At 41.6% G+C, this 25545-nt stretch overlaps 2 protein-coding genes and 1 pseudogene across 2 annotated transcripts; 1 reads left to right on the top strand and 2 right to left on the bottom strand.

Moving 5' to 3' along the window:
• Positions 1-678: 678 nt before the first annotated feature.
• Positions 679-1343, bottom strand: LOC112643830 (methylsterol monooxygenase 1-like). Its single transcript, XM_035707829.2, has one exon. It carries the CDS (start codon positions 1185-1187, stop codon positions 777-779), a length of 411 nt encoding a protein of 136 aa, XP_035563722.1. The 5' UTR covers positions 1188-1343; the 3' UTR covers positions 679-776.
• Positions 1344-10839: 9496 nt separating this feature from the next.
• LOC112643829 (procathepsin L-like) lies at positions 10840-14174 on the top strand. The gene is made up of 7 exons (XM_025421890.3): positions 10840-10965; positions 11290-11412; positions 11513-11659; positions 11842-12066; positions 12515-12677; positions 13302-13419; positions 13910-14174. The coding sequence occupies exons 1-7, from the start codon at positions 10840-10842 to the stop codon at positions 14007-14009; spliced, it is 1002 nt and encodes a 333-aa protein (XP_025277675.1). The 3' UTR covers positions 14010-14174.
• A 255-nt stretch (positions 14175-14429) lies between these two features.
• Positions 14430-25545, bottom strand: part of LOC112643496 (tyrosine-protein phosphatase non-receptor type 2-like) — a 38396-nt pseudogene continuing 27280 nt past the window's right edge.

The following is a 25545-nucleotide window of genomic DNA, read 5'->3' as shown; positions in this document are numbered from 1 at the left end:
ATGAAAGGGTAAATAGCAGAAATAAAGCTCAATTTTTTAAAAAAAATTTCAAGTAACCCAAAAACCTTTAGACTAAAATATCCCATTTATGACAATTTGGAAATGCCTTAATTTATAGATACCAATAGCACATTGCCATCCGAAAGGGCTTCTCAAAGAAGGATAATCACCCCAAACCAGTCAGCTCAGGACCAGAATGGAAGTTCTTGGGGCAGGCTATTCTGGATTTGGCCGCCTCACTCTCACTGTCGATCCATACGGTTCGACCCATGATACTTGGATGTTTAGGCAAATTCTAGAAAATGTTTTAAGTTCATTATGAGACCAACACCCTACTAAGAGATACTGAAATGGACACTAAATATTTACAAGATTTTAAAGACCCATCTTAGTTTCAGGCCTCTGGTGTTACGGGGGAAAGACAGACTGATACTTCCTCCATTACTTAGAACCTTTCTGTAAGGTTAGCAACACGGCCTTTACAACCTCCTCACGAAAATCATACTTCATTATAGATTACTTATTTCTACACATACAGAACTTTTATGTAAAGTAGAAAAAGTTCCCGCTAGGAAGATAATTAAAGGTTGCTAATGTTCTTTGTATCACTTAGCAGCCAAGACACAGGTTTATTTCTGCTCCACAGAAGCAAGGTTAGCTATTCACTTCAATTCAGGGAGGTGTGTGCTTTCAGATATTTATTCCATCTTTTTCTCAATCTTCTTCATCTTTTCATTATAGGCAGTAAATTGAGAGTCTGTTCTGAAAATTCTATCCTACCATGTAAATGTGGAAGCATAGTTTCCAATGAAGTTCATGTGGTGGGAATCATGATGCCGAGAACCAGCACAGAAAAGGATCAGATTTAAAGGGTTCAGGGGAATGTCATAGCCACTATGGACATCAATAGTTTCTATCAAACGAATGGCCACCCATGTATAAAGGAGAATGACATCATCACATAAAAGCATGATTCCAATGAAAAATCCAGTTCCAAGAATCAGAGTTTCCAAAGAATGTGCATATTCAGCTTCCATTCCAAATGGAGCCTGAAACTCATGATGAACTTTATGAATATATTTATATATTCTTTTGTGATGCAAGAGTCTATGCAGGAAATAGTGCCAGGTATCCTCAATCACTGCACAGCCAAAGCATCTTGCCAAAAGCATATACCATCTTGGCATTCTTTCCCAATCATAAGGTATATTAAAATACTCTGTAAAATAATAAGTTCCACAGATCAAAGGAAGCTGGATACAAAAGTGATTAAAGAGAAGTACTTTAAAACATTTCCATTGGTTTTCCCAGGTTTCTGGTTTATTGAAACAAAAGTCCAGGTAAACAAAACAAGAAATAAAGAACTTAGTGAACTATCAAGATCCCCATGTTGCAATCTGGAACTTTGTATAATTATTCAACATATAGTTCCAAGCATTTTAAAATGGTTCTTGTAGAGGGTTCTCAGGTAAAAGTGAATCTACATACTCCACAGCCAAGGATGCTGAACTAAAGATGCTGATACTTTCATTTGTTGCCATTTTTCAAATCTCTGCAGAAAGCCTTAGAATTCTGGCCGAGGGGCGGGAACGCCCTCTTTTTAAAATTTAAATACAATTAATTAACAAATTATGTTTATTAGTTTCAGAGGTAGAGGTCAGTGATTAATCAGTCTTACATACTACCTAGTGCTCATTATATCACATGGCCTCTTTATTGCCATCACCCAGTTTACCCCAACCCTTCACTACCCCTTTCCAGTACCCTCAGTTTGCTTCTTATGATTAAAAATCTCTTGTGGTTTGTCTCCCTCTCTGATTTCATTGTTTTATTTTTTCCCCCTTCCCCTATGATCCTCTGTTTTTTTTTTCCTTAAATTCCACATATGAGTGAGATCATATGATAATTGTCTTTCTCTGATTGATTTATTTCACTTAGCATAAAACCCTCTTGTTCCACCCATGTTGTTGCAAATGGCAAGATTTCAATTTTTGGTGGCTGTGTAGTATTCCATTGTATATATAGACCACTTCTTCTTTATCCATTCATCTGTCAATGGACATCTGGTCTCTTTCCATAGCTTGCCTATTGTGGACATTGCTGCTATGAACATTGGGGTGCAGGTGCCCCTTTGCATCAGTATGTTGTGTATTTAGGGTAAATACTCAGTAGTGCAATTGCTGGGGCATAAGGTAGCTCTATTTTCAACTTTTAGGGAAACCTCCATACTGTTTTTTGGAGTGGCTGCACCAGCTTGCATTCTCACCAACAGTGTAAGAGGGTTCCCCTTTCTCCGCATCCTCATCAACATCTGTCATTTCCTGACTTGTTCAATTTTAGCCATTCTGACCAGTGTGAGGTGGTATCTCGTGCTTTTGATCTGTATTTCCCTGATGGCAACTGATGTGGAGCATTTTTTCATGTGTTTGTTAGCCAGTTGTACGTCTTCTTTGGGGAATGTCTGTTCATGTCTTCTGCTCATTTCTTGACTGGATTATTTGTTCTTTGGGTGTTGAGTTTGATATGTTCTTTATAGATTTTGAATACTAGCCCTTTATCTGATATATCATTTGCAAATGTCTTCTCCCATTCTGCAGGTTGTCTTTTAGTTTTGTTGACTGTTTCCTTTGCTGTGCAGAAGCTTTTTATTTTGATGAAATCCCAATAGTTCATTTTTGCCTTTATTTCCCTTACCTTTGGAGATGTTTCTAGCAAGAAGTTGCTGCGACCAAGGTCACAGAGGTTGCAGCCTGTGCTGTCATCTAGGATTTTGATGGATTCTTGTTTCACATTTAGGTCTTTCATCAATTTTGAGTCTATTTTTGTGCACACTGGTTCTGAGAAGCTCCTCAAAGTAGCCACAAGGGTCATGACAAAGATTTTGTTAAGAGAGAGAGAAGAGGGCAGTCTGGGTGGCTCAGCGGTTCAGCCACTTCCATCAAAGTCCTATCTTTGTTCCCTTGTTTCTGAGTGGCCCAGCCAACATTTATTTACCAAACATTGACTCTTTTGCATCTTCCTGTAAATCGCATTCCTTTCCTCTGAGGTCCCAGACCCCTACTGCCTTCTCCTTAGTTCAAGATGACATATGTGCCTCATTTTGCCTGTTTTTGGATTTCTATGTCAGTGGATTCCTCATACATCTGCTACCTAATTTTGATGTTTTCCTATTAATTGGTCTTAACCTCATTTGATTCTTAATCTAGCTACAAGGACCTTGAAGGGGACAGCATTCCAGCCCCCAACAGGAATAACTTTCTCACTGTGGGATTCATGGCCTGCTACCATTACAACAATTTTGCACTCAAGTTAAAACAATCTCATGTACCAGAGAGGTACCTGTTTCCTCTGCATTAGTCAGGGTCCAGGTGAGGACATTATTGAAAGGGCAGTGTCATGGGCAAAATTTGTAGGAACATCCAAGAAGATCATGGAGCAGCCCTATGTCAAACACAGAGGGAGGGGAGATGGAGTCCTCAATGGCCTGGCCCTGGGGACTCTGGGGCAAGGTTTGGAAAGTAGCTGTTCTCTTAAGAAAGAAGTTCTGTTAAAAGGGGAAAGGGGGGCAACCCCCGAGGGCCAGACGGTTTAGCGCCGTCTTCAGCCCAGGGCCTGATCCTGGAGACTCTGGATTGAGTCCCACATCAGGCTCCCTGCATGGAGCCTGCTTCTCTCTCTGCCTGTGCCTGTGCCTCTCTCTCTCTCTCTCATGAATAAATAAATGAAATCTTTAAAAGAGAGAGAGAGAGAAAGAAGAAAGAAAAGAAAGAAACAAAGAAAGAAAGAAAGAAACAAAGAAAGAAAGAAAGAAAGAAACAAAGAAAGAAAGAAAGAAAGAAAGAAAGAAAGAGAAAAAGAAAAAGACACTTGGCTACACTTCTCTATGAGATGACACTGCTGACCATCCAGTATTCACAGCAGATGGTATAAATGAGCCATTTTCAGCACAAAGTATGTGGATGAGCTCTGGACAGAACACAGGCAAGGCCCACAACCCTTTTGTTTGACACTGAATAGCTCCTGACATCTGCGCATTTTGGGCATGAAGAAAGTGTGCTGGAAACTTATCTTCATCAAAGAAGATATGCAGATGGCAAATGAGCACAATGAAAAAAATGTTCATCGCTATTAGTCATTACAGGAATGCTAATTTCAGCCAGGATGGTACATCTTCACACACCTATTATTTGGGTAAAATAAAATAGTGGAAACACCTAGTAAGGATGTGGAGACACTGGACCACTCAGCCTCTGCTGATGGGAATGGAAAGTAGTACAGCTCTTCTGGAATATCGTTCAGCAGTTTCTTTTTCTAACAGGTATAGGTAATAGCTCGTGTGGTTTTTATTTGCATTTCCCAGTAATTAATGATGATGAGCATCTTTTCATGTACCTATTGGCCATATGTGTGTCTTCTTTAGGAAAACTCTATTTACATCTTCCGACCATTTAAAAATATTTTTTTGCTATTGAATTGTATGAATTCTTTATATGTTTTGGATATTAAACCCTTATCAGATGTATGGTTTGCAAATATTTTCTTCCATTAGGTAGGCTCCCTTTTCATTTTGTTAATGAGTTTCTTTGCTGTGCAGAGTTTTTTCATTTGGTGTAGTCTCACTTGTTTTTTATTTTTGCTGCTTTTACTTTTGGTGTCAGAATCAAAAAATCATCACTGACCCCTATGTTAAGGAGCTTACTACTTTCTTTTCTTCTAAAAGTTTATGCTTTCGGGTCTCACATTTGCGTCTTTAATCCAGTTGAGTCAATTTTTTTAATAAAAAAGTGGTTCTGTTTCATTCTTTTGCATATGGCAGTTCAGTTTCCCCAACACTGCTTATGAAGAGATTGTTCTTTCCCCATTGCATATTCCTACCTTCTTTGTTTTAAATTAATTAACCATATATGTGTGAGGTTACTTCTGGGCTTTCTATTCTGTTCCATCAGTCTGTATGTCTATTTTTATGCCAACAAAAGGGACATGGAATTTCTCTGTATTACTTCTTACAACTCCATGTGACTATAATTACCTCAAATTAAAAAGTTTAATAAAAGAAAAAGCTTATCTTTATGTGGGGAAGCTAATGAGTGCTGCTGTGTTGAACAAAGGCTATTTCTTTGCTACCAGCATCCATTGCCTCTTGTCTTGGTAGAAGAAATGTGATTTATTTTTTCTTTTCTTTATTTCTGATTTATTTTTGAGAACTTCTTTTTTCCTCATTGTATGCAGTCTTGGTTGGGGTATAATCAAGGTGGCATACCTTTCTCTAGACATGGAGTGGGATATTTACAGGTGTCATTTTCCAGATTTTGAATCTTGAGCGGAGTGATTCAAGAATGGAAGAAATAGTGTGAATCATCTATTCATTCTAATAGCTGAGCCCTGACAACATTGCTGAATATTTTCTGCTGGTTAGAATCCAATCTTTCGCTGAATTCTGGTGGTGTCAATCCTGACACCTGTTTCTCTGGCTTGATGTCAACTCTGTGAACATCCCAATGTCTTTTCCCAAATCCCTTTTAAAGAAACTAATTCAACTGGTCCAGTTTACCTGTCATTTGCTCTTCAAAAAGATCACATAACCACTTGAGCTGTTAATTACTCAGGTTTCACATTGAGTCAGCTTTTTTATTCTTGGCATACACTTAATTAGCATATCCCAACTCCAAATTTAGATCATTGGGAAAGGCAGAAAGTGTTCAGAGACTTTCTCACATAGAAGTTACTGTGAACACAAATGCAGTGACATATTTAAAACTATTTAATAATACCTAGTATATAGTAAGTCTTGACAAATGTTATCAAAGTGGTGATGATGATGATTTTTCAAATTATAGAATATCTAAATAAAAAATTGCAAGTAACTTTTTCTTGTTGCTACTAAAGTGAAACCAAGTGATGTGGGCTTTTTTTTAAATTTTAAAACATTTTTTATTTAAGTTCAATTTGCCAACATGTAACCCAGTGTTCATCCATTCAAGTGCCCTCCTCAGTGCCGTCACCCAATCACCCCATCCCCCTACCCTCCTCCCCTTCCACACCCTTTGTTCATTTCCCAGTTAGGAGTCTCTCATGGTTTGTCTCCCTCTCTAATTTTTCCCCACTCAGTTTCCCTTATAATCCTTATAAGGATTTCCTTTCCCTTATAATCCCTTTCACTATTTCTTATATGCCTGATATGATTATTTTAATAAGTAAATGGTATACTTATAATTTTCTGGTCATTTGAATGAGGATAATAATAATTAATAAAAAAACAGTTGCTATCACTTTACGCCAATCAAAATACTACATTTCCTGCCTATATCTTATGGAGGTTGGGGGAAGTTGCCTTCTAGAGTAAAATCACCAGTGCTCATAGTGAATATCTTTTTCACTTCCTGTTAAATTGTCTGGAAGTGATTTTTTTCTATTAATAGATCATTCTGATGCTATTAGAAAGATGTGAAAAATTTGGAATTTATAATGGATGTGGTATAAAATAATACTGTAAATATTTAAAGGAATCATAATCTCTAATAATTTGGAGTAGTGAACCAGATAACCGCCCTCATAAATGATTGACTGAAGTAATAAAATTTTTAAAGAAAAATTTTTTAAATTTAAAAATCTTCCCAAGATGCATAAACATATTGTAAATCCTTGAAAGCAAGCACTATTGCAGAGGTTTTATTTTCTATGGAATGACCTGGAGCATATAGCTTAGGAGAGATGAGGTCCCTCACAGGAGAGCAGAGAAACTGGTTTTCCAAACAGAAAAGTCAAATACAAAAGAAAAAGCAGCTTTTCTTTCCCCTGAAGGAAAGTGGGTTCCTGCATCTCACCCTCTTCTCCTTCCCAGCAGGTGCAGACAGCTTAGCCTCCTGAGACATACCCTAATGCTCTGCTTTAGAAACGCAGACTAAGGATCTGGGGGAAATTTTTATTGGGTTACAAATAAAATGTGACATCAGTAACTAATGGTTCTCCGTGGCTTTAATGACAGAATGGTATTTAAATCCCGCGTCAGCTGAGTGCTTTATTTTTTTTTTTTTTTTTTTTTTTTTTTTTTTTTTTTTTTTTTTTTTTTAGCTGAGTGCTTTAGAGTAATTTACAGAAGAAGAAAGTAAGGCTCCGATGGGCGATGGGCGATGGGCGACTGGGTTTCCTCGCAGCTCATCCCGCGTTCGGGCTGCTCCGTTGGCTCCTTGGGATGAAGTCAGGCTGCAGGCGCTGCTGACCCAGAGGTGAGGCTTTCCCTTCGCAGCTGCCCTTCAGAGGGAGCCCCGCTGTCACCTCTTCTTTCCACCACATCAACAAACACAGGTAGTAGTCTTACATGGGGCACGGCTCTAGGGCCAATAGAAAGATTCTTGACTACTTTCCACAGATTTGTTTTTTCAGAGAAAAGACAGGAGTGTACTCAATATTCTGATATAGATTTCCAATTTTTTTACAATGCAACTTTTTTTTTTGCCTGTATCTCCAATTCTATCCTACCAAAGTTTCTATTAAGGTAGAATTTTACATAGAATAAAATTAATAGGTCTTAAGTATGTAGGTGGGTAAGTTTTGACAAATATAGGCATCCATGAAACTACCTCCCAGAACAAGATATAGAATTTCCCAACATTCTAATAAGTGCCCCTTTCCAGTCAGTCATTCCCTTGCAAGACCGCTGTTCTGATATCTATCACCACAGATTAGTTTTGCCTTTTGACTTACATATAATACAACTATATGTACTTTTTAATATGTACCTTCTTTTGCTTGACATAGTGTTTTTAATTTTTGGTCAGGGGGTTAGAGGGAGAGGAAGAGAGCAGGCTCCATGCCCAGTGTGGAGCCCAACGTGGGGCTTGATCGCACAACCCCGCGATCCTGACCTGAGCCAAAAATCAAGAGTTGAGTGCTTAACCAACTGAGCCACCCAGGCAACCCTGACATAGTATTTTTAAGCATCATCTCTGTTTGTGCATATAGAGAAAGTTTGTTCTTTTTTCATTGTCGAGTATGAATGTACTACAGTGTGTTTATTCATTCTCCTGTGGTTTTCTAGTTGGAAGTTATTATTGGTAAAGCTGCTGTGAACATTCTCACTTGAGTAGATATCTAGAATTGCTGAGTTAGTGTCAGGTGTATAGTTACTGCCTTAAGAAACTGGTGAGCCCCTCCCTGCCCAGAGGGGTTTACTGTCTGCACTGCCACTAGTACTGTATGAGAGTTCCTGTGACCCTACATCCTCACGTGTGCACCTTGTTGATTTGATCCGCTGCTGGGTATGAAATGTCATCTCACTGTAATCTCAGTGGCTTTTAGAGAAATATCAACTACCTTAGCACCCTCAAATGACCACCTAAATTCCCACAGGCAAAATAAGCTAGCTGTAATTTATTTATTTATTTATTTTTTTTATTGGTGTTCAATTTACTAACATACAGAATAACACCCACTGCCCGTCACCCATTCACTCCCACCCCCCGCCCTCCTCCCCTTCTACCACCCCTAGTTCGTTTCCCAGAGTTAGCAGTCTTTACGTTCTGTCTCCCTTTCTGATTAATATATCTCTAGCATAAGGTGACAAATGTGAGACAACAGATTGTATTTTAGGTTCTGTGGCCACATTCCTAGGATATGTGCTGAATTTATCAGTTTGGGAGCATAATTTAAGAATGAGAACTAGATGTAGCTTGGCTTTTTAACAGATACGGTTACTTACCACTGGACCTTATGGTTCATTTCACTATCTGGTAACTCGGTTCACGAGAAGGAAAGAAATGAGTAGGGATGGCCTATGTAGCAAATTCTTGAATAAATATTTTCTGTTTTTTTTATTTTAAGATTTTATTTATTTATGAGAGAGAGAGAGAGAGAAGAGAGAGAGAGGCAGAGACACAGGCAGAGGGAGAAGCAGGCTCCTCGCAGGGAGCCCGAAGCGGGACTAGATCCCTGGTCTCCAGGATCACGCCCTGGCGCTAAACTGCTGAGCCACCCAGGGATCCCTCTTGAATAAATATTTTCTGAATTAAGCAAGGCTTTTGGAAAGATATTCTCTTTGATCTCATGAGAAAGCAGGATGAGATGAGCCCTACTCTATGCTAATACCCAACCTGTGCAGCTCATTTAGTCTCACAAGAATCCTCTGAGAAAAAGCGAATCACAGGGCCCGTGGCCTTCATGAGGAAACTGAGGCTGGGGTGCTGGGGGAGCCTGTTGGGGTCCCAAGGCCAGGGAGCTGCAGAATGGCTGTGCTGGCCCAGCCTGGACTCCCAGCCCTGTACGACATCCCTTCGACCACTTCCCTCCCCGAACGGAGAAGTGCTGCAGACGAGGTGCGAGGAGGACCCTGGGGTGTCTCCGGGGTGTAGGTCTGGAGAGGGAAGCCATGAACCACTGTCTAGACATGTGGAGTTGTATTCCTAAGGAGAGCAAAACTGGTCATCAGGGGGGAAATTCATGGTCTCCTCACAAACACTTTAGTAGCTGTTGTTGTTTGTTAAAATAGCCATCTTTCTGAAACTTAAAATTAAATCTCAAGAAAAATATATGTTGGACACTGAGGACCATAATAATCCATAATGCAGAGCAGAGTGGGGAGGAAAAAGCAGTTTCTACCTTTTGCCTTTTCTCCTTTTATTAAGCCAGATTTTTCTGTAAATAACACGTTTCTGTCAGTTTTGAGAAAGGTGTGAGAGACAAGAAGAATCCCTGCCTGGTGGGGGTAGGACAGGAGCATTATGAAACACCACACCTTCCCTGGGCACCGCTCCCATCAGTCCCGTTCCTTGGAAGGACTTGAGCCTGGCCCAGAGCATCCCCTATTTGGGGAATTGCCGGTCCTCTGCAGATTCTTCATAACCCGGAGGCACCCCATCCTGAAACAGTGATAACACACCTGCCTGTGGGCCTCCACCCGCCCCACCTCTGCTTGGAATAAACAGGAACCACTAGACTAGACTATCCTGTTCTCAGCTCTCTGGGAGATTTTAACCAAAGACTCTGGGACTAAAGGACATGCAGGGTGATGCTGGAAACCCACTTGGGGCTCCCTGTGAGCTTCCTTTCGTGAGCCACCTGCCAACTCATAAATTCCTGGTAATCAGTTGACCCGGGTCCCCAGGGAGATAGGGGCTGACTCCACCCCCACCCCACAGGGCTTTCCCCAGTCCTCTTGCTTGTCTTTCCTGGGTCCACCAAGGCAAGCACGAGCTCCATCTGGGACAATTAGGGACCCAGCCTTCTCATGCCCCGGGGTTCCAGAGCTCCAGGGCATGGAGGCGCCGCCCATAGGCTAGCTCAGCCAATAGTTGAACAGGCAAGTGTCAGGGGCAGGGCTGGCAGGGCCAAATCCTAGGCTTAAATGGGCAGCCTCCCACCCACCACCAGGCCTCCTGCACACCCCCTGACCTGCATCTGTGACAGCCTAAACAACTGCTCTGAACAACAGGTGAGATTCCCAGACCAGGCCTGAAGTGAGAGAGGGCACCCCTGAAACCATGGAGGAAACCAGTCTTAAGGACCAGGGGTTTGGAGCACCCAGGAGGCACTCTTCCAAAGCTTGACCCCTCTAGACATGGCAACTTGACCCCCACACACCAGGAGTCAGGGCCTGTCACTCCCTGCACTGCCATCTACATGCCCTGGAAGCCACAGACAGTCGTGGGGCAGGTCTCAGGGCAGCAGGCCCCCTGCACCTCCCACACCCTCAGCCTTCCTCCACACCCCATGGAAACACTTGGGAGGATAGATGCAATCTTTTTGCTCTATTATAGTGGTTCTAACATCAGAAGGAAGGATGGCTTTTTAGATGGTTTGATATAATCAGAAACTCATTTCTTTTCCATCCCTAGATTTTGGAACATGCATCCTTCTCTCTTCCTGGCTGCCCTCTGCCTGGGAATAGCCTCAGCTGCTCCACAACAGGATCACAGCTTAGATGCACACTGGTCCCAGTGGAAGGAGGCACACGGGAAACTGTATGACAAGGTTGGTAACATCCGAGCTGTCCAGAGAGACCCCCAGAGAACGGTCTATGCTGCGGAGAGTTCGCAGCAGAGAGCAGCTTCCTGAGGCCGCTCTTACCAAGGCAGTAAGCAGGGCCCTGGGTCTGTGCACGAGGTGGGCACATGTCCTGCTGTGTGGCTGCTGGAGCACAGCTTCCAGAAGCACCAGTCCAGCACTGGACATGGTTTCTCCTCCTCTCTGTCAGCACATCCACTTGGTGCAGTTGAGTGCTTTTAAATAGAAATAAGGATGATGAAAAAAAAAAGAGAGAGAAATAAGGATGATGGGTTATATGTTTTTCTGCAGGATGAAGAAGGATGGAGGAGAACAGTGTGGGAGAGGAACATGGAAATGATTGAACAGCACAATCAGGAATACAGCCAAGGGGAACACAGCTTCACTCTGGCAATGAATGCCTTTGGTGACATGGTGAGTGTGGCATGGATTGCTGAACATTTTGTGCTTCCTCTAAGTATTCTTTCAAAAAAAATCTCATGTTTGTCAACATTCTGTTTCCTTTTCCTTGAAGACCAATGAAGAATTCAAACAGGTGCTGAATGACTTTAAAATCCAGAAGCACAAGAAAGGAAAATTGTTCCCAGCACCTCTCTTTGCTGAGGTCCCCTCATCTGTGGACTGGAGAGAACAAGGCTACGTCACTCCTGTGAAGGATCAGGTGGGGCTGTATAGCAGGTCACTCTCCAAGAGTAAAGGCAAAAGGAACTAGTGTCCTTGCTATGGAAGTTGAGGAATCATACGGAGTTTACTATGTCTTAAAAGAGTTTTCAGATCTAACAGCTATTGTCAAAATCTTGCTGTTTATTTTGTAGACTAGGAGCTTTTTAATTTTGTTTACAGGGTCAGTGTCTTGGTTGTTGGGCTTTTAGTGCAACTGGTGCCCTTGAAGGACAGATGTTCCGAAAAACTGGCAAACTTGTGTCACTGAGTGAGCAGAACCTGGTGGACTGTTCTTGGTCTCAAGGCAATAGGGGCTGCAATGGTGGCCTGATGGAATATGCCTTCCAGTATGTTAAGGACAATGGAGGCCTGGACTCAGAGGAATCCTATCCATATCTTGCAAGGGTAAATGGAGTTCCTTATCTTTTATCAAAGTCAAGCATATTCAGTAACAACAGAGACTGTATTTAGAATTTTCATTTTAGATTGTAGATTCTATATCTGCAAACATTCAGGGCTGTCATTAAAATTTACTAGCTTGGCACAACAGTTCTCTGCTTTGATGGTTACCATATAGCTCTTCCCAATTTTTTGTTGCACAGCAACACGAATACCATCTCATATACAGCACAGATCTCCAGAGTGAAAATTCTATGAACAATTAGACCCAAAGAGTGTCTCATTGAATAGATATCTGCTAATTTTTCAACTTCGAAACAATCAATCACATTTTGCGTCCTGAGATGTTTTATAACAAACTACTTGGAAATCTATCAGCCGCAAGTTGTCTTGAGCTCGTGTTCCCCCGGAGGTGGATGATAGTATTCAAGTCCTTCCCCTTTATCTTTGAAAGAATGAACCCTGCAAATACAGGCCTGAGAAATCTGCTGCCAATGTGACTGCCTTCTGGCCCATCTTAAATGAGGAGGATGGCCTTATGACCACAGTGGCAACTGTGGGGCCTGTCTCAGCTGCTGTGGATTCAAGCCCACAATCCTTCCAGTTCTATAAAAAAGGTAAGCATTTGTCTACATAGAAAATCAGGCAGAAAAAATGAGGAGCCAGCATGACATATAGCAAGATTGATTCTTTGGTATTCCTGGTACTTGGCATACTCAGGAAGGTATGTATGATCCTTGGGGCCGTTGTTACTATTGACATGACTTGATCCATACTTCATGCCTTTAAGCACATCGCAAATATATTTAAATATCTACATAATTTGACTGATATAACTTACTTTACTTTTTTCCAACGGTTAGACCTTGAAAACTTCCAATGAATTTTACTACTGAAATTGACCCTAGAAAGAACCCCTTGGATCAAGTAATTTTGTGTTTGCTGCCACTTCCTTAGACTAACATTGTATGGTAAAAGGACAAAGGTTCAACAACTAGTCTTTTATGCTTCTTCTCTGTTCTTTACAAAAGAGATTGTGACAATGTGTATTTCTGTGAATATTAGATGACATCCTAAAACTCTAGCCTAGCTAAACAAAAGATCTGATATCTAAGTCTTACCTGGGTTTATATCATGACTGAATTTTGAGATGCCTCCTATTACTGTGGTTACTAGGTTACTGTCACATGTTATCATGTCACTTGGATGTTCCCCCTAAGCATTGAATTTTACTTTTCCAGGCATTTATTATGATCCAAAGTGCAGCAATAAACTCCTGAATCATGGTGTTCTGGTAGTTGGTTATGGTTTTGAAGGAGCAGAATCGGATAACAAAAAATATTGGATTGTCAAGAACAGGTATAAAGAGCAAAAAATATTTATCTTTGAAATTGAAAAAGGGAATCCTTTTTAGAATTAGTGTTTGGAGGCAGATCCTCAAACCCTTGAATACACTTCTGAGATCTCAGAAGTGTTTACCCTACTTAAGGGGAGCAGAGACATACATACACATTTAATGAGAACAGTAAGATACTGTCTCAAGCTTGCTGGGACCCTGCTATACTTTTGCTACCACTGCATTTCTCAACTTGAAAATTTTCTTATTTCTGGAAAATCATCCAACCCCAAGAGTTTCCTTTTCCTAGCTCTCATTTTGCACTTTTGCGAAAGGCTTGGGGATAGAATTCCGTGCTGGGTTAGAACTCAACCATGAACAGGAATGGCCTCTCCTGACTCTTCCTGAATCTGTCCTGGCCTCTGCTGCACTGCTAAGTATCAGGTATGATTGTTCATAAAGATAAATGTGTGTGTTCCTCTGTAATAAATGGAAAACCCTGTCTTCTTTCAGCTGGGGCACAAACTGGGGCATGCAGGGCTACATGCTGTTGGCCAAGGATCGGGACAACCACTGTGGAATCGCCACCAGGGCTAGCTATCCTGTGGTGTGAGATGATGGCACGAAGAAGACCTTGACTTCCAGAATATCCAGGAAATGACTTTTATTTTAAAGCTGACCAAATCTTATTGCGTGGGATAAAAAACTTGAATCATTGAAGATCCAAGTGATCTGATTGTGTGACATTTTATACTGGGAATGTTACCACTTTGCTCATTACTGCTGTAAATACCTTTGTAGGACTGACTTGTCTAGTAACTTTTGAATTTTATTTTTTTTAAAAGAAGTAAAAAGTTTTCTTTTTAAAAATAAACCAACCTCAAAGTACAAGTGAGATAAATGTTGATATGTTAACTTTTTATAGGACTCTATAAAATGTGATTGGGCTGTAGAGACATAACTGAATGTGCCAATGGTCCACTAGGCGAATCCTGGGTGGCCTGTGGCTCTTGCAGTTGTGAATATGCACATCTCATGTCAGCTGGGCTTTAGCCATGTCTGATCCAACCCTTGAATGCAGCAAAATGTGACCAAAAATCTATAAGGACAAAGGTATACTATTTTAATAAGGAAAAAAACCTTCACATTTTAGAAAAGTAAACATACACATAGGGTTTTCAAAGTAGATAAGTGTATTGGAGGTCATGGTCATTTGACCTCAGATGGCTACAGCCCAGCTGAGTTACAGGATGGATGTCACAGAGCCAGTTTCGAGTGTATCTTCCCCACCTGCTAGTGAGGACCACGTGACTACTTTGCAAGTGAGGAAGGACCAGACATGGGGGATTACCAAGAATATGTGTGTTGGGTCCACCACGGATGAGGGTAAGCCCCCAGACACGGGCCCAGGCCTCAGAACTAGAGCTGAGACCTCAGAGGTGGGAGGCAGGTGAGGGCAGCCAAAGGGATCCTCTGAGACCTAATTCACAACCTGCTACCTAACCTCAGAATTCATTAAAAGAAGACAGACCGTCAACATCTGCAGGCTAAAGAAGCACATGGTTCCATTTGTTCTCTGAGTGTTTAAGCATCTCATGGTTCCACCCAAGAAGCATAAGGAGAAGGCAGCAGTAAGTAGTTAATAGCAGAGGAGCAGGAGAGGAGGTGTCAGCCCACAAGCCCCCTGCACCTCCGGCCATGTCCCCCTGTCCTGGGTCACATGTCCCTTCAATGTGACCTCCGCTCCTAGGTGCTTACATCTCCAACTGTTTGACCTACTGTGGCAAATAATGGTGTTTGGAGTAAAGTTCTGTGGGTTTCCAGACCATACTACCAGGTCATAGGAGATGGGGAGGCGGGGAGGCTCCTGAGCATGATCCCTTCCGCCAGCTGGAAACTGTATTGGAACAACAGGAGTTGATGTGACACCCACTGTGGTCCAGCCATGACCCCTGGAAGACACATCTCCAACCCCCAGAAGGAGCTGGTGCTGGGTAGGGAGGAGGGTGCTGAGAACAGCTGGAGGAAGACAAGTCTGATATGAACCCAGAGGAGCTGCTCGGGGAGACAGGAGGAAAGAGGAGTGTCTGAGCAGAGACTCAGGGTCGGAACCCCGGAGAAAAGGGAAAGTGAGTCTAGAGAAGGTGGGAAGTGAGTGAGGTCACGTGGGGGCAAGGAGACTAGTGCCTGCATGGGATTTTAGGACACAGTCGTGCCCCTGGGGAAGCAGTGGACAGGCTGTTCTGGTTATCTCTCACTGTAAAACCCACTCATGGAGTCCTAGCAGCTTGACAAAAGCATCTCTTCCATTTCCTGCCTGGGCTCGGAGGGGATGGTTCTCCCTGGGAGTCCCTCCTGGGAGCTGGAATCATCTGCAGGTTCCATTGGGCTGACGTGCTCCTGGGTTCCCTGGCAGAGCCGTCCTAGATGCTGGTGTGGGATTCAGGGAGTAGCTGAGACTCCAGCTGGTGATGGGGAGAGGCAAGGTCACTGAGCAGAGGAGCATGTGGGATGGAAGACATGGCTGTGGCCATCTTTGGAACGTGGATCTGCCACAGTCTCTGAACATCCACCAGAGAGGACTCCTTGTCCCTCCCCATGACAGGCTCACTCAGACTGCTGTGCACAGTATCTTGGGAGTTCAGCCCAAGACTTTGATCCCACCAAGGGTAGCTTGGTAGGGCCTATCTCAGCAGGGCTGGGGAAGTCGGACTGGGGGACCAGGAACAGCACTGAGGGGGTGGGGTGCAGGGCCTGGCATCTCCCTGGGGAACTGCACCTACTAGATACCCCAAATTCATGGAATCTCCTGAGAAGAAGCTTGAAGGGGAGGTCCACGTGGGTTTTTAGTGTCACCTCACGTGTCCTTTATTCCTAGAGTTTGGGGTGAACATCTCCTGGAGGATTGAGGACAAGATAATCTAGTCTAGTGGTTCCTGTTGTTTCTAGGCAAAGGTGGGGCGGATGGAGGACACAGAGTCCACAGGTAGATGTGTCATCACGGTTTCAGGATGGGGTGCCTCTGGGTTATGGAAGAATCTGGAGAGGACTGGCAAACTCCAAAATCAGGGACTTGATGGGCAAGACCTAAATCCTTGGAAAGAAAGTGGTCGCACGGAATGGGTGTGCAAGGAAGGCAGGGCCTTTTGTAATGCTCCTCTCCGTCTCCCCACCATCACAGATTCTTCCCTCTCGGGCTTTTCTCAAAGCCGACAGAAACGAGTTCCTTACAGAAAATCCTGGCTTAATAAAAGAAGGAAAGGCACAATGTAGAAAGTGCTTTTTCCTCCCCACTCCACATTATGTTCCTCAGTATCCAAAGTACTTTTTTTAAAGATTTAATTTAAGAAATTTGCTTTAATGACTTTGACATCAATGATTTTTACTTTACTTTACAATTAATGTCAGGATTTAATGACAGTGTATGAAAATGTTTTAAATGAAGAGAAACTATATACATTAAAATTAATTTATATAATTGAGAGTTTAAGGAACAAAATCAAAATATTCGTTTGTCCTTTTTTATTACTTAGAAGACATATTGTAGAAAATACCCTTAAAGGGCACCTGGGTAGCTCAGTTGGTTAAGCAACTGACTCTCGATTTTTGCTCAGGTCATGATCTCTAGGTTGTGAGATGGAGGCCCTCCTGAGGCTCCCTCACTGGGCGTGGAACCTGCTTGGGATTCTCTCCCTTTCCCTCTCCCTCTGCTCTTCTCCTGAAAATAAAAAAAGAGAAGGAAGGAAGGAAGGAAGGAAGGAAGGAAGGAAGGAAGGAAGGAAGGAAGGAGAAAGAAGAAAGAAAGGAAGAAAGAAAGAAAGAAAGAAAGAAAGAAAGAAAGAAAGAAAGAAGAAAGAAAGAAGAAAGAAAGAAAGAAAGAAAGAAAGAAAGAAAGAAAGAAAGAAAGAGAAAAGAGAAAAAAAAATACCCCTAAGAAACAGAATCATCATGACCTCATGTCCCTTCCCATATCATATTTTTCTCTATGCTTATTTTGAATTCTCCTGATAAAATGGAACCATAGTTTATGTAGATTTTTAAAACTTGTACTTAAAATTAAATTAATAAACCTAGAAGCATAATGAAATATATATTTTTTACTGGGGTAATATATTCATAACATTAAAATATCCATTTCAATCATTTTCAAGTGTACAGTCAGTGGCATCACATACACATTGCCGTGCAACCATCCCTACTGTCCATCTTTAGAACTTTTTTTGTATTCCCAAACCGAAACCATGCCAACCAAACAGTAACTCCCCATTCGCCAGCTCTGGTGTCTACCCCATTCCATTTTCCATCTCTCTGAATTTGTAGGTATCTCACACATAAGTGGAATCATTTGTCCTTTTGTGCCTGGATATTTCACTTTACACAGTATCCTCAGGGTTCATCCATGTCCTAGCATGTGTCAGAAATTCTTTGATTTTAGAGACGAGTAAATATCCCAGTCTAGGAATGTGCCCTGTGTAGTTTCTTCACTCATCACTGGAGGGACACAGTGGTTATTTCCACATCTGACTATTTTAAATAACATGCTGTCAATGTTATTGCACGAACATTTGAGTTCCTGTTTTGAATTCTTTGGGGATATAAACCCAGAAGTAGGTTTCCTGGATATGATAACTCTATGTCTAAATTTTTGCTGTTTTCCACATTGGCTACACGATTTTACTCTTCTACCAGCATTGTGCAGGACTCCAATCTGCTATGATTTTCAAAGGTATTCTCAAATTCTGCAAATTCCCTTTTCATCAAATTGGTGGTATCTTTTGATGCATATACGTTTTTAATTTTGATGAAGTCCAGTTTCTTTATTTTTTCTTTTTTTTTTAATTTTTATTTATTTATGATAGTCACAGAGATAGAGAGAGAGAGAGAGGCAGAGACATAGGCAGAGGGAGAAGCAGGCTCCATGCACCGGGAGCCCGATGTGGGATTCGATTCCGGGTCTCCAGGATCGCGCCCTGGGCCAAAGGCAGGCGCCAAACCGCTACGCCACCTAGGGATCCCTATTTTTTCTTTGATTGCCTGTGTTTGAGTGATATCCAAAAAATTAATATTAAATCCAATATCATGAGGCTCATCTTTCATGTTTTAATCTTAAGTTTTATAGTTTTTCTTCTTACATTTGGGTCATTGGTCCATTTTGTGTCAATTTCTGCAGATGGCGTAAAGTCGGGGCCCAGCTTTACTGTTTTGTATGTTGATATTCAATATCCTCTGCATTATTTGTTGAAAAGACCACTCTTTCCCTATTGAAAGGTCCTGGAAACCTCATATGATTGTTTAAAAGTCAATTCATTAAAAATTTCATTTTAAGGTCTTTGAGGAAACAGAAGCTCTTCTTCCTCAAACACACTTGAGGCTGATGGTCTTACATGGTTACAAAAGAATGGTTGGAAGTCTCCAAATAGAAAAGGGACCACTTTTTGCAAGAGGTGCAGAAAGCCTTTAGGGAAAAAACAAAAACCTCATACAGCAAAAGCTTACGGTGAGCCTGGCCACCTGGCAGGGGTGGTGCAACACCACCCAGGCACAGACACCAGACATCAAGAGACCAGCACCCCCACCCCCAGAAGACAAGCTGGAAGTACTGTACATATTTTGCTTAGGTCATGGTTGGTATTTTTGACTCTGCTCATTCGTATTACACTGGACAAAATGACTCAAAGGAGGAATTCTCCACAAAAGTAGGAACTGGAGGTAATGCTCCGCCACAGATCAAATGGATATGGATTAAAGTAAAAGGTCAGAGATGGAGTTCAGGATGACAATGATAAAGTGACTAGTTGGGCTTGAAAAAAGCATCAAAGACTCTAGAGAATCTCTTAGTGTGGAAATGAGACTTCATCAGGCCGAAATGAAAAGTACTTTAACTGAGATGCAGTCTAAACTGGATACTCTATCAGCTAGGGTAAATGAGGCAGAAGAGAGAATAAGAGACATAGAAGACAAGTTGATGGAAAGGAAGGAAGCTGAGGAAAAGAGAGAAAAACAACTCAGAGCCCACGAGAAGAGGCTCTGAGAAATAAGTGATAGTTTGAAAACAAATTACATCTGAATTATTGGAATTCCTTCCTTAGGGCATAGTGAAAAAGAGAGAGAGGACCAGACACTATCTTTGAGAAAATCATAGCCAAGAACTTCCATAATCTGGGGAAAGAAACAGGTATTCCTATTCAAGAGATAGAGAGGACCCCTCCCCCAGTCAAGAAAAACAGATTGGCACCCCAACCTAGACTAGCAAAGCTTGCACATTTCAGAGATGAAGAGAAAATCCTGAAAGCAGCTTGAGACAAGGGATTCCTAACATCCAGTGGGAGAAATATGAGATGAACAGCAGACCTCTCCACAGAGACCTGGCAGGCCTGAAAGGGCTGGCAGGATATATCCAGGGTCCTAAATGAGAAGAGCAGGCAGCCAAGAATACTTTATCCAGCAAGGCTCTCATTCAAAATGGAAGGAGAGATAAAGAGCTTCCAAGACAGAGACTGAAAGAATATGTAACCACCAAGCCAGACCTGCAGGAAATATTAAGGAGGACCCTGTAATCGAAGACAGAGCCCAAAGAAACAGAGAATCTGCAGAAACAGGGGCTTTACGGGTAATACAAGGGCACTAAATTCACATCTTTTAATAGTTACTCTGAAGGTGAATGGACTAAATGCTCCAGTCAAAAGACACAGGGTATTGGCCTGGAAAAGAAAAGTGAGACCCAACCATATGCTGTCTACAAGAGACTCATAGGCTGGAGGCTTAAAATATTTTTCTATTTAATAAAAATATTTAATGCTGCCAAAAAGTATAAAAATACAGTAGGAATAATGGACAGTACAAAGTAGTCTCTCCTAACTTAATTCTTTTACATCTTTCTTCATACATACATCTTCATCTTTTCATCTTTTCTTTTACATTTCACACGTGCATTTAACAACTTGACAATACATCAACTCAGAAGTTCTGCAAAGTCTTACACTGGTGGTGTTCTTCCTTCCCTGGATGGAAAGTTGGCTTTGAAAACAGACAAAACTGAGGTCATCTACAGGTTTATCAGACCTCACTTTAATTTCTGGAGTAGGCTGCATTCCGGTCTTGCTTTGCACATCAATGGTTCAAAATTTATAGCTGCAGAATATTCTGCAGTCTTAAACAGTTAGGTGTCAGTCTGGCCTGATTATGTCCAAGGGAAAATTTCCCTTCAAAGACATTTTCAGGGAACATTTTTGTGTCTTTATTTTTCTTTTTAAAATTGGGAAAACGAAAAAAAATAAAAATAAAAAATAAAATAAAATAAAATAAAATAAAATTTGGAAAACGTTTTCTTTCTCATTCAGTCTCATTTAGCCTCTGTTTCATTTGTTGCACCTAGTGAGCCGTGTTAGCTTTTCTGTTCTCTCAAAAACGTTTGGGTAGAAACACTCCCACTGGCTGTTCTCTGCCACAGTATCCTGCATTTTAGAGGATAGTTCTGCATAACTGCCAACTGTCAGTTTTTCTTCTTCTAGGCCTGTTCTATTCCCATTGTATTTTTCAGCCATAATTTTGGTTGGTGAATGATGAAACACAGGACATACATCTTCCTTAGAAAGTTCTTTCCACCATTTCTGTATATTTGAATCTCCCTTTATAAATTTTGCTCCTTCTATGATAGTCACATATGCAACTTTGAGTTAATGTGGTGTCTGAAGAAATCCCACTTGGTATTGTCTCAAATTCAATAACAGCTGCTTCATGTTAACATCATCTCTTTTTTCAATCAGAACATGATAGGTGTAGGGGCACCTGGGTGGCTTTGTTGGTTAAAGTGGCCAACTCTAGATTTTGGCTCAGGTCATGATCTCAGGGTCATGATCTCAGGGTCATGAGATTGAGCCCCTTGTCAGACTCTGCACTCAGCAGGGAGTCTGCTTGTCCCTCTCATTCTGCTTCTCCCCCTGCTTGCTCATTCTCTGTTTCTAAAATAAAAATCAATTAATAAGTAAAATATTAAAATTTTAAAAAGAACACAACACATGTCTGCTTGAGAAAACCTGCTTGAGCACCCAGTGCCTGCATGGTAATGGATCACTGCAGGCCCATGTTTGAATTCAAGGAGCCAGATTCTCTCACTTTAAATAAGAAAGTGAGAGATGAAGCTGGTAGCAGAGAGACTCCAGAATCTGGCCAGTAGTATAGTGACAGCGAGATGTTGTTCTGGTTTCCTGCTATTGATGTTTCTCAATTGCACTAGATGTACCATGTAATAGACTTCACACCTTCTGACAAGAAATTCACACTGACTCCTGTTTCCTTACAAGCATCTCTGTGTTTTTTTGTTAGCCAGCACTGTGTGCCTTGCACCAATTCCTTTTCCACAACTGTTTAGTGTGACAACTGCTTTGGTCTTTTGCTGCCAAAACATGAACCAGAAGTGGCAACTTGTATTAGGAAGTGGACCCTGTGTTCAGATGTAACTCTTCTGCGCCTCTTCTTTTTTTTTTATTTTTTTTATTTATGATAGTCACACAGAGAGAGAGAGAGGCAGAGACATAGGCAGAGGGAGAAGTAGGCTCCATGCACGGAGCCCGACGTGGGATTCGATCCCGGGTCTCCAGGATCGCGCCCTGGGCCAAAGGCAGGCGCTAAACCGCTGTGCCACCCAGGGATCCCCTCTGCGCCTCTTCTATGTCAGATAACCTGTCATGAATGCAACCATGTTTAGCATCTTGCAATTTAACACCACTATGATCATATAGGCTTACATCTCTGCATCTGTTTCAATTTCTATTTTCTGGAAACTTGGCTACTCTATGAGGATTGCAAATTTCCAAATACAGCTTCTGCCAGTGATTCTGAACATTCAGCTCCTCAAACTACACTTGACAGTGGCAGACAGGGCAGTGGGAGCCAGCTAGCCTGAGCAGAGGATGCGCCATCGGAGAAGCTCAGGCCCCACAATATCTGGGGAGCAAAAAATTTTTCTAATGTACTGTAGAATTCAACACAATCATTCAAGATCTCTAAGCACATATGCCGATACATGGGTTTTATAGCTGTCCTTGTAGCACACTCCATAAGATCATGTGGGAGGAGAGACCTGCTATGTAAGGACACCTGCACCCCAGCCAATAGTCAGGCAGGGGACTGGGTGGCAGATGCTGCCCCAAAGAATGGCCTTCCTTGTTTCTTGGAATGTGATACAAATGCACTAGAGACTGTATGACCTCTTTTTATACCAAATGTGCCTCAAATCTAAAATTAGACCAAGAAATATTGAATCACCCTTCTGGAAGTTCGTGGGGCAGGAAAATATGGAGGCCCAGCTGAGGGTGGCGGCATGGCTCCTCTGTCTTCTCTGTTCAGCCTGATGCCAGGTAAGCCAGCATTGAACTCCCAAGTGGAGAGCCTGGCTTTGGGGAGTTTGGTGTTTTATCTCACTGTAGCCTCTGTGCTCATTTTCCACTCCTGCTGCCCTCTGGCACCCAGAGTCCAGTTTGCCAAGTGAGTGATGGGGGCTGGGGCTGAGGGAAGAGGGCAATGTCCTCAGCTTTTCTGAGCTCTGCTGGCCTAAAGCACATTTAAGTTCTTTCTTCACTCTAGAGCGATCCTGCACCACCCTTGATTTTGTACACCCCCTGCTGTGACCTGTAAAATGAGGTGCACAATAGCACTCATCTCATTGGCCAGTCACTTGGTAACTTGTTAAAAAAGCAAATTCTTAAACCCCTCGCCAGACCTACTGCATCAGAAACTCTGATGATGGAGGTCAACGATCAGCTTTCACAAGCACCCAGGTGATTCAGGATGCTCATTTGAGTTTGAGTTTGAGAATCGCTGTCATAGGGTTGTTGTGAAGAGTGAATGACAAATCAGCTAAAATATGCTCAGCCTGCCTCCTAAGAAGTATCCAGCTGTTGGTATCCTCATCATAGTCACCATCAGCACCGTCATCAATCATCATCATCATCATCATCATCATCATCATCATCACAAGAATCCTTCCTATAATGCTCTAGGTTCTAGGAGTGCTAGGTATTCTCAGATGGAATGACCTTTCCTGTGGAACAATGCCCTGGCAAATGTATGTGCAAGCTGACCCTCTTCACAGCACAAAGGTCTCTGTCTCAACTATGTACCATCATGATGCAGATGGACTGATATTTACCTATGCCTCGTTTCTTTTTACACATGGCAGTGTTTTTATTGAAATATACTTCACAAGATCTAAAATCTACCATTGTAAGAGACGGTTTCAGTGGTTTTTAGTACATTCACTATGTTATGCATTTGTGATCACTATCTAAGTGAAGAACATTTCCGTCACCCTCCCTAAATCCTCATGCTTATTTCTTCTAGTTTGTCCCAATTCCCTTCTACCCCCATTCCCACAATCTACTTTCTGTCTCTGTGTCTAATATGGACATTTAATATGAATCATGAAATATGTGACCTTTTGTATCTGGCGTCTTTCCTTTAGCATTATGTCTTCAAGGTTCATTCATAATATGACATGTATTATTACTTGATACCTCTTCATGGCTGAGTAATATTTCAATGTATAAATAAATACACCTTATTTTTTAATTCATTCATCAGTTGATGGACACTTGTGTTTCTTTCACTTTTTTGGCATTATGAGCAATGCTGCTATGAACATTTGTGTACAAGTTTTTGCATGAATGTACATTTTCATTCCTCTTAGATATATCCATAGGAATTGGTTTGCATAATTTTTGAGGAAGTACCAGATTGTTCTTCACAGTGGCTACATCATTTAACATTCCCACCAGCAATATATGAGGGTTCCAATTTCTCCACATCTTCACTAATATATCTTATTGTCCATTTCTTAATGATATTCATGCTAGTAAGTAGAATGATATCTCATTATGGTTTTGCATGTCCCTAATGAATTATGATGTTGAATATATTTTCATGTGCTTATTGTCTATGTGTATATACTCTTTGGAAAAGTGTCTATTCAAATTGTTTACTCACTTTTTAAAAGTAGGAACAGAGGGAGAGAGAGAACCTTAGGCAGGCACCATACCTAGCACAGAGCCTGATGCAGGGCTCTATCTCATGACCCTGAGATCATGACCTGAGCCAAAATCAAGAGTTGGACATTTAACTAACTAAGCCATCGAGGAGCCCCTCATTTACCCTTTTTTTTTGTTAAAGATTTTTTTAAAATTTATTTATAAGAGACACAGAGAGAAAGGCAGAGATTTAGGCAGAGGGAGGAGCAGGCTCCCTGCAGGGAGCCTGATGTGGGACTTGATCCCAGGACCCTGGATCACGACCTGAGCCAAAGGCAGATGCTCGACCATTGAGCCACCCAGGTGCCTCTTATTTACCCATTTTTAAATTGGGACGTGTTTTTGTTGTTTTATTTTGACTTGTAAGAGTACTTTATATATTCTGGATATTATATATTTAGGAGATATATGATTTGCAAATATTTCTCCCACTCTGTCCATTGAATTTTGGTTCTCTTGCTGGCGTTCTTTTTTTAAATTATGGTTACAGTACATATAATATGTAATTTATCATTTATCCACTTTAAGTATACAGTTCAGTGGCATGAAGTATGCTCATATTTTGTGCACTTGTGACCACTAGGAAATAATGTTTTGCTATTCATTCATTCTATGAGCCCTCACTGAGTCCCTCTTATGTCAGGTCCTGTGCTGAGGAATCAAAGATGGATGAACACTGACACACTCCCTGCACTGGGGGAGCTTACATTCAATGGAGCCATAGGCGAATATTCCTTTTAGAAAATACGATGGAATATTACTCAGCTATTAGAAATGACAAATACCCACCATTTGCTTCAACGTGGATGGAACTGGAGGGTATTATGCTGAGTGAAGTAAGTCAGTCGGAGAAGGACAAACATTATATGTTCTCATTCATTTGGGGAATATAAATAATAGTGAAAGGGAATATAAGGGAAGGGAGAAGAAATGTGTGGGAAATATGAGAAAGGGAGACAGAACGTAAAGACTGCTAACTCTGGGAAACAAACTAGGGGTGGTAGAAGGGGAGGAGGGCGGGGGGTGGGAGTGAATGGGTGACGGGCACTGGGGGTTATTCTGTATGTTAGTAAATTGAACACCAATAAAAAATAAATTAAAAAAAAAAGAAAAAAAAGAAAATAC

Source organism: Canis lupus, chromosome 1 (assembly GCF_003254725.2).
Source record: "Canis lupus dingo isolate Sandy chromosome 1, ASM325472v2, whole genome shotgun sequence".
Classification (NCBI taxonomy): domain Eukaryota; kingdom Metazoa; phylum Chordata; class Mammalia; order Carnivora; family Canidae; genus Canis; species Canis lupus.
This window is presented reverse-complemented; position numbering and strand designations above follow the sequence as displayed.

Bases quoted from the DNA above. Each gene is read 5' to 3' on its own strand.
- LOC112643830 (XM_035707829.2), bottom strand. From the start codon at position 1,187: ATGCCAAGATGGTATATGCTTTTGGCAAGATGCTTTGGCTGTGCAGTG.
- LOC112643829 (XM_025421890.3), top strand. From the start codon at position 10,840: ATGCATCCTTCTCTCTTCCTGGCTGCCCTCTGCCTGGGAATAGCCTCA. The intron at 11,660-11,841 runs GTGGGGCTGTAT...TTTTGTTTACAG, and splicing joins TCACTCCTGTGAAGGATCAG to GGTCAGTGTCTTGGTTGTTG. The intron at 12,067-12,514 runs GTAAATGGAGTT...TATCTTTGAAAG, and splicing joins CCTATCCATATCTTGCAAGG to AATGAACCCTGCAAATACAG.